This window comes from Marmota marmota, unplaced genomic scaffold (assembly GCF_001458135.2).
Source record: "Marmota marmota marmota unplaced genomic scaffold, marMar, whole genome shotgun sequence".
NCBI classification, from domain to species: Eukaryota; Metazoa; Chordata; class Mammalia; order Rodentia; family Sciuridae; genus Marmota; species Marmota marmota.
This window is the reverse complement of record NW_025999985.1, coordinates 54,227-67,474: the sequence shown is the minus strand read 5'-3', so window position 1 is coordinate 67,474 and position 13,248 is coordinate 54,227. Positions and strand designations below refer to the sequence as shown.

The window sequence follows — 13,248 nt, the reverse complement described above, 5'->3', positions numbered from 1 at the left end:
TGATATGTGGGCTCTTCCTAGCTCTCTTCCTGCCAGCTGTGGACTCGAACACCAGTGGCTGTCCTGGGTCTCCAGCTTGCAACTACACATCTTGGAATCTGTAATTGTGTGAGCCAATTCCCTATCCAGGACGTACCCTTATCCATAAGGGACAGCTTCCATGAACCCCAGGGGTGCCTGAAGCTGCAGATAGTGCCAAGTCTCCCACAAGCATCGAGAACTTTAACATTTTCCCTGAAGGGAAGAAATTTGCACTTCTCTTTGGCAAATCTAAATTGTTGACATAATTTTTCTTGTGCTCTGGGGACATTAATAAGTAAAGTAAGGGCTACTTGAACACAAGCCCATGAAATGGCAACAGTTGGTCTGAGAACTGAAATGGTTAGTAATGGGAGGGTAGCCTATACAGCTATGGATATGCTAGAAAAAAGGAAAATACATATCTTGGGCAAGATAGAGCAGGACAATACATGATTTCTTCACAGTGCTTAGAATGGGGAGAAATTACAATTTCTCGTTTGGAAAATAGAGTCAGTCATTGAAATACTGTGTGAGGGTTCCATGATTCATGTGTGACTCTATTTTCCAGATGAGCAAATTTAGACACAGAGAGTGCAAGTGACTTTCATAAGGTTGAACAGCTATAGGCAAAATCTGGGTTCCTCCTCGGGCACTTCCTGTGCTCCAAACACCCAACTCTAAGGCCTGATCTGGACATCGTCACCTGATCTGGACATCGATGAGGACAATCACAGGGTCAGTGACCCAAATCCAAGGGACCAGGAGACGCCATGGTAACTGACCAGGAGGGTCCACATCTTTCCTGACTGTTATGGGCCAGTTCACATCCACGTGGTATATGTGTGGCTAAGAACTTGCCACCCTTCCTGAGGGGGGACACCCCACCACCTGGACACAGCCCAGCCTCCCCTCATCACAGCTCCTGACAGTGAATTTGCTCTTTGTTCCCCCGAGGAGACTCAATGAGCCTCAGGAAAGGCAGTCCCCACTCAGGGTTCTGGATCTTGAGTCTGGGCACATCCTCCACTCCCAGCTGTCCTTCCTCTTTCCCATCTGCATCCACCCTTGATGATCTACTGCTGACTTACACCATTTTGCAGGGAGGCACTTCCAGCTTCCTGTCTGGACAAGACTCCACCCTCTGGGGACCTCAGCTCATCCCTGAGGCAACTGTAGGCTTGGGGAGGCAGCTGGTTCCCAGCCCCACCTCAGCACCAGCAGCACGAGGCACCGAGTTCCCCTTTGGAGGGTGACCACAGCTGTCACTCACCACTGGCTTCCTGCCAGGGCTTCCTCTGTCCTGCCCCACCCCAGCTTCAGAGGACCCTGGACTGGCTCCGGCCCTGGCACATGCAGGATGCTGCCCCTGCTGCTGCTGCCCCTGCTCTGGGCAGGTGAGTGGGCTGAGGGAGGGGCAGCCAGGGCGGAGGCGGGGCTGAGCTGAGCCTCTGTGTCCCCCCAGGGTCCCTGCAGGAAGATGCAGGGTACAAGCTCCAGCTGCAGGAGTCGGTGACAGTGCAGGCTGGCCTGTGTGCCCTGGTGCCCTGCTCCTTCTCCTACCCCTGGAGTGGGTGGAGTCCCCCCAGCAAGCTCTACATCTACTGGATCCGGGAAGGGGACAGGACATACTATGATGGTCCTGTGGCCACAAACAACCCAGACATGGACGTCAGAACAGAACACAGGAATCGATTCCATCTCCCTGGGGACGTCAGGGACAACAACTGCTCTCTGCTCATCAGAGACGCCAAGAAGAAGGACACAGGAAGCTACGTCCTGATGGCAGATATAGGATGGAATACAAGATATGCTTTCAGAGATAAGAAGCTGACTCTGCAGGTGACAGGTAGGCGGGGCCCAGGATGGTACCCAGGTAGTGAAGACCCCTGGGTTAGAAGAGGGTCAGGACGCTAGAGCTGTCCCTGCTCTGGTCTTGGGGCCGGGGTGCTCAGAGGTGGTACGGGACCCAGGGCCAGCTCGGGCCCTGAGGCTCCAGTCACTCTCAGCGTCCCCCTGGGTGTCCCCTCTCTCTGGGGCCCAGGCATCTCGCTCTCTCCTCCTCAGCCCTCACAGAGAAGCCCGTCATCCACTCTCTGGAGCCTCTGGAGTCCGGCCGCCCCACAAGCCTGAGCTGCCGCCTGCCAGGGTCCTGTGAAGGGGGAAGGCCTCTCCAATTCTCCTGGACAGGGGCGGTCACTAGCTCCATGGCCCCCGGGGCCCTGCAGTCCTCAGTGCTCAGCCTCACCCCACGGCCCCAGGACCACGACACCAACCTCACCTGTCAGGTGAAACTGCAGGGATCTGCGGTGACCACGGAGAGCACCGTCCAGCTCAATGTGTCCTGTGAGTGCAGGAGGCCAGCGGGATCCCCAGGGTATTGTGAGCAGGGTGTGTGTGTGTGTGTGTGTGTGTGTGAGTGTGTGTGTGTGAGTGTGTGTGAGTGTGTGTAGGAATGTAGAAGGATAAAGTCAGACAACTTGTTTGTGGAACTGAGCGCTTGGAGTCCAGGTGGGGGGGTCAGAGGGACAGCACCCCCCCTTCCTGGTGTCCATGGCCCCCTTGGGCTCCTCCATGGCCCACGCCCTTCCCACTGCTCACTCTGAAGCAGGACCCTGTCTTTCCTCCCAGATGCCCCTCAGAACCTCAGCGTCCGCATCCTCTTTGGAAACAGCACAGGTAGGAAAGCGCTGCCCCTCCTGGGCTGGGCTGGGAGGTCTCCACAAGCCCAGGGCTCAAATCCCAGGGATGGGAACCTCCCTCCTCAGCTCTAGCGGGGGCCATCCCACACCCTCAGCAAGGTCTCCCATGGATACACCCTGAACGCATTTGGGAATCCCTTTTCTCTTCTTTTCCATTTTATTCCTGATTGTGATAAAAAAAAAATGTACAAATTACCCTCCTGGCCACTTCTGTGAGTTGGCCTGGGCAGTGCAGCGGTCCATTCACAGGGTCATGCAATGAGTCTGCAGAGCCTTCCCCTTGCAGAACTGAAACTGCCAGTGAACAGACCCCTTCCCGCCACTGCGGCCTCTGCTCTCTGCCTTAGGCTGGCGCTGCGCCCTGCTCCCACAGTCCTGTCCACCCCCCTCTGATGCGCGGCACCTTTCCTCTTATTGGCTCCTATGTCCCCAGGGCCTTCAGTGGCCCCTCTCCCCACTGCTCTGCTGGGACCTCTGTTTCTCTCTCTTTCTCTTTCTGGGTGATCTCATCTCTCCTCCCACCCTGCCCTGACGCCCCCCACAGCTCTCTGGCCAGCTCCTTCCCTGGGCCACGAGCTGCACACTTAGCCGACTCCAGCCGGTGCCTCCCCAGCACCCCTTCTCTTATCCAAGGGGTTATCTGCACATGCACCAAGTAAGTGCCTTTCCCCCAGCTGTGACCCTGCATCAGTGAGTTCAAGACCTTTCCTTCTGAGGTCACTCTCCCCCTCTCCTTCCCCTTGGCCCCTGAACCAGCCCAAGTCTTGTCCTCAAATCTAGACCCTAGCTTCAGCCTCTTCCCAGCCTCCCTACCTCCTGTCCAATCTCTCCCGTCCAGGCCCTGCCTGGTCCCCGCAGGATCTTCTGGTCCCAGTGCTGCTCCTGAACTTTGCCTGTTCACAGCTCCCTTCAGCTCTGCAGAACCTCAGGACAAAGCCCAAGGCCTGCAGCCTGGCACAGAAGGCTCCAAAGTCCTGACCCTACTCTGTCCCAGCTTTAGTGCTGCTTTGGGGGCACCTGGTTCTCACCGCTTGGTTGCAGATGTGTACATCTTCCTGGACTTCAGAGCTGGGTCAATTGCTGGCCCTTGGCTCTCTGAGTCACCCCTCCCTGTTACTATGAGAGCCATCCTCCTCCATCCTGGCTCTGCCCACCTGTCCTTCTGACCACCTGGCCTGACCCCAGGGCACCTTCTCAGTCCTTGCCACATGGTCTTGTCTTTCTGCTGTGCTCAGTGGGAAGAAGGAGGGAGCAACAGACCCGTCAGCTCCCTGCCTGCTGTGTCTCCCCCCAGCCCTGAAGGTCCCAAGTGGACCCACATCACTGCCCGTCCTGGAGGGTGAGTCCCTGCACCTGGTCTGCATGGCGGACAGCAACCCGCCTGCCTCGCTGAGCTGGTCCTGGAAGACCAGAGCCCTGAGTCCCTCCCAGGTCTCAGTGTCTGGAGTCTTGGAGCTGCCCTTCCCAGGGGCTGAGGATGAAGGGGAGTTTACCTGCCAGGTTCAAAACCCGCTGGGCTCCCAGCAACTTTTTCTGAGCCTCTCTGTTCCGAGTGAGTAGCAGGTGGGTGCTGGGGTGGCAGCCTGGCCAGGTGTTTGGGTGGGCAAGGGCTGAGGCCTGGGGACAGAACATTACTCCTCCCCTCTCCCAGGAAGCTTCTCTTCCTGCCTGTGTGTTCCTGAGAAGCAGGAGGGCTCCTGGCCCCTGGTCCTCACCCTGGTCAGGGGGGCTGTCATGGGGGCTGGCTTCCTCCTCACCTATGGCCTTACCTGGATCTACTACACCAGGTGAGCTGGCCTAGCCGTCTCCAGGGAGCCCGGGGAGGGGTCCCAGAGTTCTAGGAGGGCTGAGCTGTCCTGCCACCTGGAGCTAGAATTAAAGTGGCAGGCTCTGATCCAAGGCTCACGTTGGCTCTGCAGGTGTGCAGGTGCCCAGGGGAGCAGAGCCAAGAGGCCTGGCTGAGCCCCCTACCCAAGACAGAGTGAGGTATGGACACCCCGCCCAGATGGACCTCCCTGCCAGCTTCTCTCTGAAGACCCTGGGCTCACCTACTGACCACCTCGTTGCCTCCTGCCTGCCCATCTGCCTACCCCACCCATCCCGGCTGGTCTCACTCCGCTGCCTGATTGTACCAACCCACCCCTTCTTTCCTGCCTTTCTCTTCCCCCTCCATCCCCAGCCCTGCAGAGGGAGTGAACTTGGCTCCCTGCCCCAAGACCAAGAACCTGCCATCTCAACACTTGAGTCTCCGGCCTCCCAACTTCCTGGTCAGCAGAGACCGGAATACACGTGGCGTCCTGAACCCAGCACTTCTTTTCCAGTTGAAGACTACCTCATTTTAATTACTGTAAAATATTGTAGCATTTAACTATGAGTACACACTTATTAAACAATGCAACATAAAATTGATTTCCCTATTTACAATCTCTGCAGCAGTTTTTGGAACACAATTATGTCTGAACGTTTCATTCCATTTTGTTGGGCGTATTTTAACTAAGGCTTGCTGTGCATTTTCTTCCTTTCTTCCTCTCTTTATTTGTGCTGGGAATGGAACCAGGCACCCCTACATGCTAAGCCATGCTTGCCAGAGCTGACCCCGCCCTGTGTGTTCATTTTTTGATGCCTAAGGTCAGTTGAGTAAGATGAAGATCTGAAGAGCACGGTAGGCGGAAGTTCCCTTGTGGCCACACCTTTGACTCCACCACCCAGCGCAGCCTACCGATGTCCAGCCCCCCACCCTTCCATGGCTCTCTGGGCCCTTCCAGTTTACCCACTTCCACAGGGGCCACCAATCCCTCTTCCAACCATATACTTCTGTATTGCCAGAGTCTGGGCTTCCTACCCTGGTGGGATAGCGTGGGGCCTCCCTCCCACCAGTACTAGGATTGAATGAGCAACTCTGCCCAGCCCCACAGCCCCAGGCGATTTTAATACTTTTATTTTGAGACGCGGTCTTGCTAAATTGCCCTGTCTAGCCTTGAACTTGCGATCCTCCTGTTCCGGGCCTCCTGAGTCACTGGGATTACAGGCGTGTCCCTCACGGGGGCGTGTCCACCACCGTGGGCGTGTCCGCCGCCACAGTGCACAGTCCTGCTCCTTCCAGGCTCTTCAGAACGCCTCCTGGCCTCCTGTTCAGATTTAAATCTGTTCAGTGATTTCGGACTGGACTTCAAAGGTCATTACGTCGTGTTGCCGCGCTCCAGAGTCAGCCCTGCTCCTCCCCGAGTGTCCTTTAGCAGTAATTCGGTTCGGGATAAACTGCAGCTGTCCCTTGGCCCCGCTCCCTGCTGGGATCCCGCTGGCTGCCTGGGGTGAGGGCTGCTGCAGTGCCCAGTGCTGGGCCTGGGGGGCATTGTCCCCGGAGGCTGGACTTTCTCCTGTGGCTTCACCTTAGCCTAGCGTCCTCAGTTACCCTGGGCTCTGCCCCAGCCTCAGGTGAGGAGAAGGCCGGGTTTCTGTGGAGTTGAAGCACCCTGCTTTGCACCACAGCTCTGGCCCGCGCCCTGCAGTTTCCTGCTCATTCTTTGGTTGGTCCCTCCGCCCAACACCAACACTTTGTTTTGTTTTGGTTTTTTGGACTGGGACTGGAAGCCAGGGACCTTTAACCACTGAGCCACATCCCCAAGCCTTTCTATATTTCATTTAGACACAGGGTCTAACTAAGTTGCTTAGGGCCTTGCTAAGTTGCTGAGGCTGCCTTTGAACTTGTGATTCTCCTGCTCAGCCTCCCGAGCAGCTGAGATTACAGCCATATGTGTCCTCTAAAATTTATAGGTTAAAACATTTTTTAAAATATTTTTAAAGTTGTCGAGGGACATTTGTTAAATTAATTAATTTATTTATAATCAGTACTGCGACTCAAACCCAGGGCCTCCCACGTGCTGGGCCAGGCCTCTACCACTGAGCTACAACCCCAGCCCCATGTAGGTTGAAATCTGAATCTCCCAGATGAGGTCACTAAAAGGTGGGCCTAAGTCCTGATGGATCTGCCCTCACTAATGGGGTTAATGGCCTTGTGAGATCCAGGAGGGTGTGTGCCACCCCTTCTTCCTGTGAGGACACAGTGAGAAGATGCCATCTACACAGCAGACACTGAACCCCCTGTTGCCAGGATCTTGAACCACACTTCCTGGACACAGAAATGTGAATAATGAATTTCTGGTGTTTATAAATTACCCAGTCTCGAGTATTTTGCTACAGGAGCCCAGTTGGATTAAGACAGTTGTTCTTGTCTTTTATTTACTGTTTGTACTATTTTTGTTGGAGGAGGTAGACTGGACCTCAGTGGTGGAAGGAGAGTCCAAGCAAGAGAGAAGCTGTGCTCAGTTCCAGCAGATCCATACCCTGGGGGAATAGTTCGTCTTCCCATACCATTCCAACAGACTTCACAATATTTACATATTGGAAACGAATTGATAGTTAATAAGTTTAAAACTATGGCATGTGTGATTTTTTAATGAACAGCAATCACTATGAAAATGCTAATCCAAACTACAATGAGCCTGTAAACCCAGAGACTCAGGAGGCTGAGACAGGAGGATTGCAAGTTTGAGGAGAGCCTCAGCAACTTAGCAAGACCTGTCTCAAAGTTAAAAATAAAAATGACTGGGGTTGTGGTTCAGTGGTAAAGCACCCCTGGGTTCAATCCTCAGGACCAGAAGCAAAAGCAAAAGACAAGAAACAAAACGACAGTGACGTGACACTTCACGCCCATTGAAATGGCTACTAGAAAACCAAACCAGAAAATAACAGGTGTTGGTGAGGATGTGGAGAAATTGGAACACTTGTTTGGGAATGTGAAGTGGTCCAGCCACTGGGGAAAATGATACAGCAGCTCCCTGCCCCGCCCCAAATAAATACAGAACTACATGATTCAGCAACTCCACTTCTAGTAGATACCCCCCTCCACGTTGAAAGCAGAGGCTCTAATGGGTATTTGTGCACCAATGTTCATAGCAGCATTCTCTATGATGGCCAAAGCATGGAAGCTACCTGAGTGACCACTAGTGCTTCAAAGAATAAGCTGAAGGTGCACACACAACAGGACCTAGTACCAAGCCCTAAAAGCCCCAGTGCAGGCTCCAACATAGATGATTCTGAAGACACCTTGGGAAAGGACCAGTGTCTCCTTCTACTCATAAGGGCTGTGCAGCCAGACCCACAGAGACAGCAGGAAGAAGAGTGGCTGCCAGAGGCCCAGGGGAAGGGAACTGGGTGTTGGTTGGTCACAGGTGCAAAGTCGCAGTTTGAAGATGAGAAAATTCTAGTTGCCCAGGAAGTGAATGTATTGAATGCCACTGAATAATACACACAAAAAAAATTGTGAAAAGGGTAAATCTTAGGTTATGTATATTTCCCCAAGTAAAATATTTTTATAGATACTGTAATTCAAACAAAATAAAAACAGAACCTAGGTATCCTACCTGATGGAAGCCAGCTTGAAGGAGGGACGTCATAACACCTAGGCTGACCCATAACACCTAGGCCTGTTCCCTCAAACTCCCCGCCCCCCAATGCTGACTTCCAAGCCTTCATAATTGTCCCCTGCTGCATGGACTCCACTCTTATTCTGGAATGCTCCTAGAGGCACCTGCTCACCTGGTTGCCAGGAGTCTAGGACTTTGGGCTACACTGCCTCTGTCCTCCACAGGGGGAACCCTGCAGTTGGCAACACTGCCTTATCCGGCATCCTATCAGTTTCCTCTTCAGCTCAGCCTCCCAAATCCTTCACATCCAAAATCACCATTGATGATTCCATCTCATACGAATCTCACGTCAATAAAAATACCATAGACCTATGTATGGACTCTCTCAGAGATCAACTCCATCACCATTCTTGCATGTGAAAATGGCTGCTGCTTGGGCCCCAGTTCAGTGATTTGGGTTCCTTTACATTTGATGGGCATTCTGCCCTGAAGCAGGCTAGTCTGGCCTCCTCCCCACCCGGGGCCCAGCTCTCCTGATAGAGGATATGGGGTAATTTCCTTCTCTGCCTCTTTATCCGTGCCTTGTGGTGTCTGGTTGCAACTTCCTCTCCCTTCACCCACTCCATTTTTTTCTCACTCCTAGTGCACAGGATAGGTATGGGCCTATGGGCATAAGACTCTTTGAAAGACCTAGATGCTCCTTCATGAAGTGTGCCTCTAGTTTTGGGCAGGACTCAGGCTGGAGAAGCTGGGGGTGGGGGTTTGAGGCTGACCCTGCAGGGTTTGAAGCTCCCTCCGCCTGTCTTTGGCTGTTCCCCTGCACAGCTGTTTCCTTCCCTCTGTTTCTAGCAGTTTGGGTTGCATGTGTCAATCAGAACTCGTAACTAGTGGGAGTTGATGCTAGTGTGCTATGGCTGTCCCCCCTGGAACTCATGTGGAAGTGGAACCCCACTGTGGGATAGGAAGAGGTGGGGCGGGCCCTTGAAGGGTGCTGCGGGCTCTGCCCTCCCTGTGGATTCCCGAGCTGGTGGATGGACAGGTTATCTGGAGATGGGTCTGCTGTAACAGCCAGCTTGGGTCCTGTCTCTCGCCAGATGCCACTGCCACTTCAAGACTCTGGCAACAAGAAGGCCACCACAGAGACGCGGCCCCTTCCCCATGAAGCAGAACCATGAGCCCAGCCAACCTCTCTTCTTCATAGCTCGCCCAGTCCCTGGCACTGTGCTGTTAGCACCAGAAAACGGACTATGACAGTTAGGACGTACATGCTGCTGGGGAAACAGACTGACCTCATCCTACTTCACCTAGCCATGCATTTGGATACACTGTGACACATATGTCCTGAATCCTAAATTGTCACTTTCATACTTAACACTGGCTTTGAGCTGGTTGTCTTCCCAGTTCCCCTTCTCTTCATCCAGATCTCTACTCTATTTTCTGTCCTTCTCTATCATCTCTGCTGAGGTGTGTGATGGTTCCTGTGGCTAAGGAATCTATCCAAGTTCTCTGTTGTCCTATTGGTCAATTCCCGTGTCAATACAACACCTTCACAGCTTTTATAGTGTAAGCAATCGTGATATCTTGCGGAGCTACTCACTGTTCTTCATAATTCCTTGTCATACTGGGACATTTCTACTTCAACATAAACTTAACAATACAGTCATGAGTTCCCCCCAAGTCCTCTAAGGGTGTCATGATGTAATGTGGTGATTCTCGTGATTGATCTGGGTGAGGTGATGTTTCTGTAATGTTGTTTCCAAACCCATTAACGTGACATATTTTCAGTTTCTTTGCACCTTGAATGTCCTTAATACAGGTGATCTAATTCCTCTACAGATGTGGTGACACCATGGTTTTGTTAGGTAAGCCTCTAAGTGCTTAGATATGTTCTAGTTTTATCATAATTCTTGATATGTTAAGTAAATTGAGGCCCAAAATAATCATTTTTTGCATTTTATTTATTTATTTTACAGTAGAATGCATTTTGACCCATTGCACACAAATGGAGCACACCTTCTCATTCCTCTGGCTGTCCTTGGTGCAGAGCCACCCCAGTAGTGTGGTCATACATGTATAGGGGTCGTAATTGAAAGAATTCCCCACGCAAAGACACTTCGCCGGGAGAATTCCAATTTTATTGCAAAAAGCTGTGTGCTTATATAGAACTAAGGGGAGATGGTAGGGCTTAGATAAATGGCAGGCCACCCGTTTATTGGCAAGTTCTTCCAGATATCAGCTCCGGAGCCCAGGAATTAGTTCTCATTGGGGCTAAGGTTCCCCACCAGCGAGATTTGAAATTGGCGCCGGCAGGAGAGTTCACGCGGGCGGGAACTTTTCGGGCCACTGCAGAAAAGAAGAAGGTAGGAAGAAGAGGTCCTTAGNGTGTGTGTGTGAGTGTGTGTGTGTGTGTGTGTGTGGGTGTGTGTGAGTGTGTGAGTGTGAGTGTGTGTGGGTGGGTGTGAGTGTGTGTGTGAGTGTGTGTGTGAGTGTGTGTGGGTGTGTGTGGGTGTGTGTGAGTGTGTGAGTGTGAGTGTGTGTGGGTGGGTGTGAGTGTGTGTGTGAGTGTGTGTGTGAGTGTGTGTGTGGGTGTGTGTGAGTGTGTGTGTGTGAGTGTGTGTGTGTGGGTGTGAGTGTGTGTGTGGGTGTGTGAGTGTGTGTGTGTGAGTGTGTGTGAGTGTGTGTAGGAATGTAGAAGGATAAAGTCAGACAACTTGTTTGTGGAACTGAGCGCTTGGAGTCCAGGTGGGGGGGTCAGAGGGACAGCACCCCCCCTTCCTGGTGTCCATGGCCCCCTTGGGCTCCTCCATGGCCCACGCCCTTCCCACTGCTCACTCTGAAGCAGGACCCTGTCTTTCCTCCCAGATGCCCCTCAGAACCTCAGCATCCGCATCCTCTTCGGAAACGGCACAGGTAGGAAAGCGCTCTTCCTGTCCACAGCTGAGACCACCTCCAAGTACAGGGGACTCAAGCTTAATGGAATTGGATTTAGGAGCAGGAAGAAAGAACCATCCCCTTCCATCACCTACCCTCTGTGCACCCCATGTTCACACACTAGGTTCTTCTCAAAGTCACAAGCAGTCTCTGGACCCTGCCTGTCCCCTGTCCCTGCCAGGTCCACTTCTTACTAGGATCTCCAGGACCCACAGACCCATGCCACCCCACCTCACCATGGCTCGGCTCTGGGGGCTCCTGCCCCTGCGCTGGCCTCCTGAGTCCTGGTCCTGCTGCACTGACCTACCCTCTTTCCCAAGGCCACAGGGCTCTCTGATTTCTCTGCCACACAGTCCACACATGTCCCTGTGAGACGCTGAGTCTCCTCTCAAGACTCGCAGCCAAAGTCTCCAAGGGTGTAAAGGCCCAGCCTTTGAGAACCGACAGGAATCCAGTGGGGATGGGCCAAGGGAGTGGGGAGGTCCAGTCAGACCTGGGAGCAGGGTCCCGTGAGTCCCCCACTGGCGGTCTCTTAGCACCTCTTTCCCCCCAGCTTTCCTGGAAGGCCAGGCTCTGGTGCTGTGCTGTGCTGCAGACAGCAACCCTGCGGCCCAGCTGAACTGGTTCCAGAGGTCCTCCACCCAGAACGTCTCCCAGGTCTCTGACACTGGGCTCCTGGACCTGCCCCGAGGAGGGGCTGCGGAAGGAGAGGCCTTTACCTGCCGAGCTCAGAATGCACTGGGCTCCCACAGTGTCTCTGTGAGGCTCTCCTGTGAGTTCGGGAACCCTGAGGTGTGGACATCTGGATTCTGGAGGAGGGGCACCTGCTGACCCTCCTGCTCCTTCCCCACAGACCCCCCAAGGCTGCTGGGACCCTCCTGCTCCTGGGAGGCCCAGGCTCTGCTCTGCAGCTGCTCCTCCCGCGCCTGGCCGGCCCCCTCCCTGCACTGGCGCCTGGGGGAGGGGCTGCTGGAGGGGAACAGCAGCAATGCCTCCCTCAGGGTCACCTCCAGCTCCGAGGGGCCCTGGGCCAACAGCTCCCTGAGCCTCCACGGGGCGCTCAGCTCCGACCTCAGGCTGAGCTGTGAGGCCCAGAACGCCCAGGGCACCCAGAGCGCCACCGTCCTGCTGCTGCCAGGTCAGGGGCCTGTCGTGGAGGGAGACAGGGTGTCTGAGGGGAGCCTCCTGGATCTGGGGACGGGGGCTGGGTCTGGAATAAGCGGCTGGGAGTGGGGCCCTTGGCTTCCTGACTGAGCCAGCCCTGAGCGGCTCCACCAGGAGCGGGGAGAGTGAGTCCTCTGCCCTTCTTCTCTGCAGGAAGGTCCAGGCCAGGGGTGTTGCTCGCAGCCCTTGGAGGTGCTGGTGCAGGGGCCCTGCTCTCTCTCTGTCTCTGCCTCGTCTTCTTTTGCATGTAAGTCTTGGTCCCCGGAGTTGTGATTCAGGATCTTTAAGATGCGGAGAAGGGCTCCAATGATCAGGATGGAAATAAAGATTTTACTACTCACAGACCCTGGGTTTGGGGGGGTGCAGGTGCCTGAGGTCGTGCGCATGGCAGTCAAGGAGCACCCCAGCTCCTTGGGGGTGGGTGGGTAAGGCATTATCCAGACAGGCGGTGTCAGAGGGGTTTAATGGAGCAGGTGAATGTGAGCCCCAGGGTGTCACATTCACACGGTGACATCTGTGCGTCCATGCAGGGTGTGGGGGCAGGGGCCACTCAGGTGTGCTGTCTGCAGCTGTGATCTCCAGGAGGGAGGGGCTGAGGCAGATGCCTGGTGGAGCACACTGAGGGACAGGAGGAGGTGGAGAGCTAGAAACTGTGGCTGAGCCCCGCTTCCAGCATAAGGAGCTCAGGCCAATGCAGAATGGCTGCTGAGGCCCCACCAGATCGCGAGAATCCACTAGGAAAGGACAGGGAGGTACGTGGCAGTGAGCAGGCGAGGGGCCCCTGGATCCCAGAAACGCCACACTCAGTAGATGCAGAGGGGCCTCTGTTCTCATTCCTGACAGCCTTATTGGTCCATGCTGCGGGTACTTGCTATCTAAGGGCTGAAGGTGAATAGCTCAAGGGCTTTCAGCGTGTTCACAGAGGAACGCACCCATCGCCACCATCAATTTCGAAGGTTTTCATGAGGCCAAAGTGAAAAGGGGTTCCGCTCCCTCTCGTGGACACT

The 13,248-nt window shown here is 54.2% G+C and overlaps 1 protein-coding gene across 3 annotated transcripts in view; it reads left to right on the top strand.

The window, feature by feature from the left end:
* The first annotated feature begins 1,258 nt into the window (after positions 1 to 1,258).
* Positions 1,259 to 13,248, top strand: part of Siglec14 (sialic acid binding Ig like lectin 14) — a 21,532-nt gene continuing 9,542 nt past the window's right edge. Inside the window, exons 1-8 of one of the 3 annotated variants that reach the window (XM_015507397.2) lie at positions 1,259 to 1,415; positions 1,484 to 1,867; positions 2,086 to 2,364; positions 2,650 to 2,697; positions 4,015 to 4,272; positions 4,372 to 4,507; positions 4,640 to 4,706; positions 4,900 to 5,144. In XM_015507397.2, coding sequence (XP_015362883.1) covers positions 1,379 to 1,415; positions 1,484 to 1,867; positions 2,086 to 2,364; positions 2,650 to 2,697; positions 4,015 to 4,272; positions 4,372 to 4,507; positions 4,640 to 4,682 — 1,185 coding nt within the window. In that variant the 5' untranslated portion in view covers positions 1,259 to 1,378 and the 3' untranslated portion in view covers positions 4,683 to 4,706; positions 4,900 to 5,144. Of the gene's footprint in view, positions 1,416 to 1,483; positions 1,868 to 2,085; positions 2,365 to 2,649; positions 2,698 to 4,014; positions 4,273 to 4,371; positions 4,508 to 4,639; positions 4,707 to 4,899; positions 5,145 to 11,008; positions 11,057 to 11,630; positions 11,850 to 11,930; positions 12,216 to 12,394; positions 12,489 to 13,248 lie in introns of those variants that run through there. The other 2 variants (XM_015507395.2, XM_048806016.1) reach the window with 2 other exon arrangements.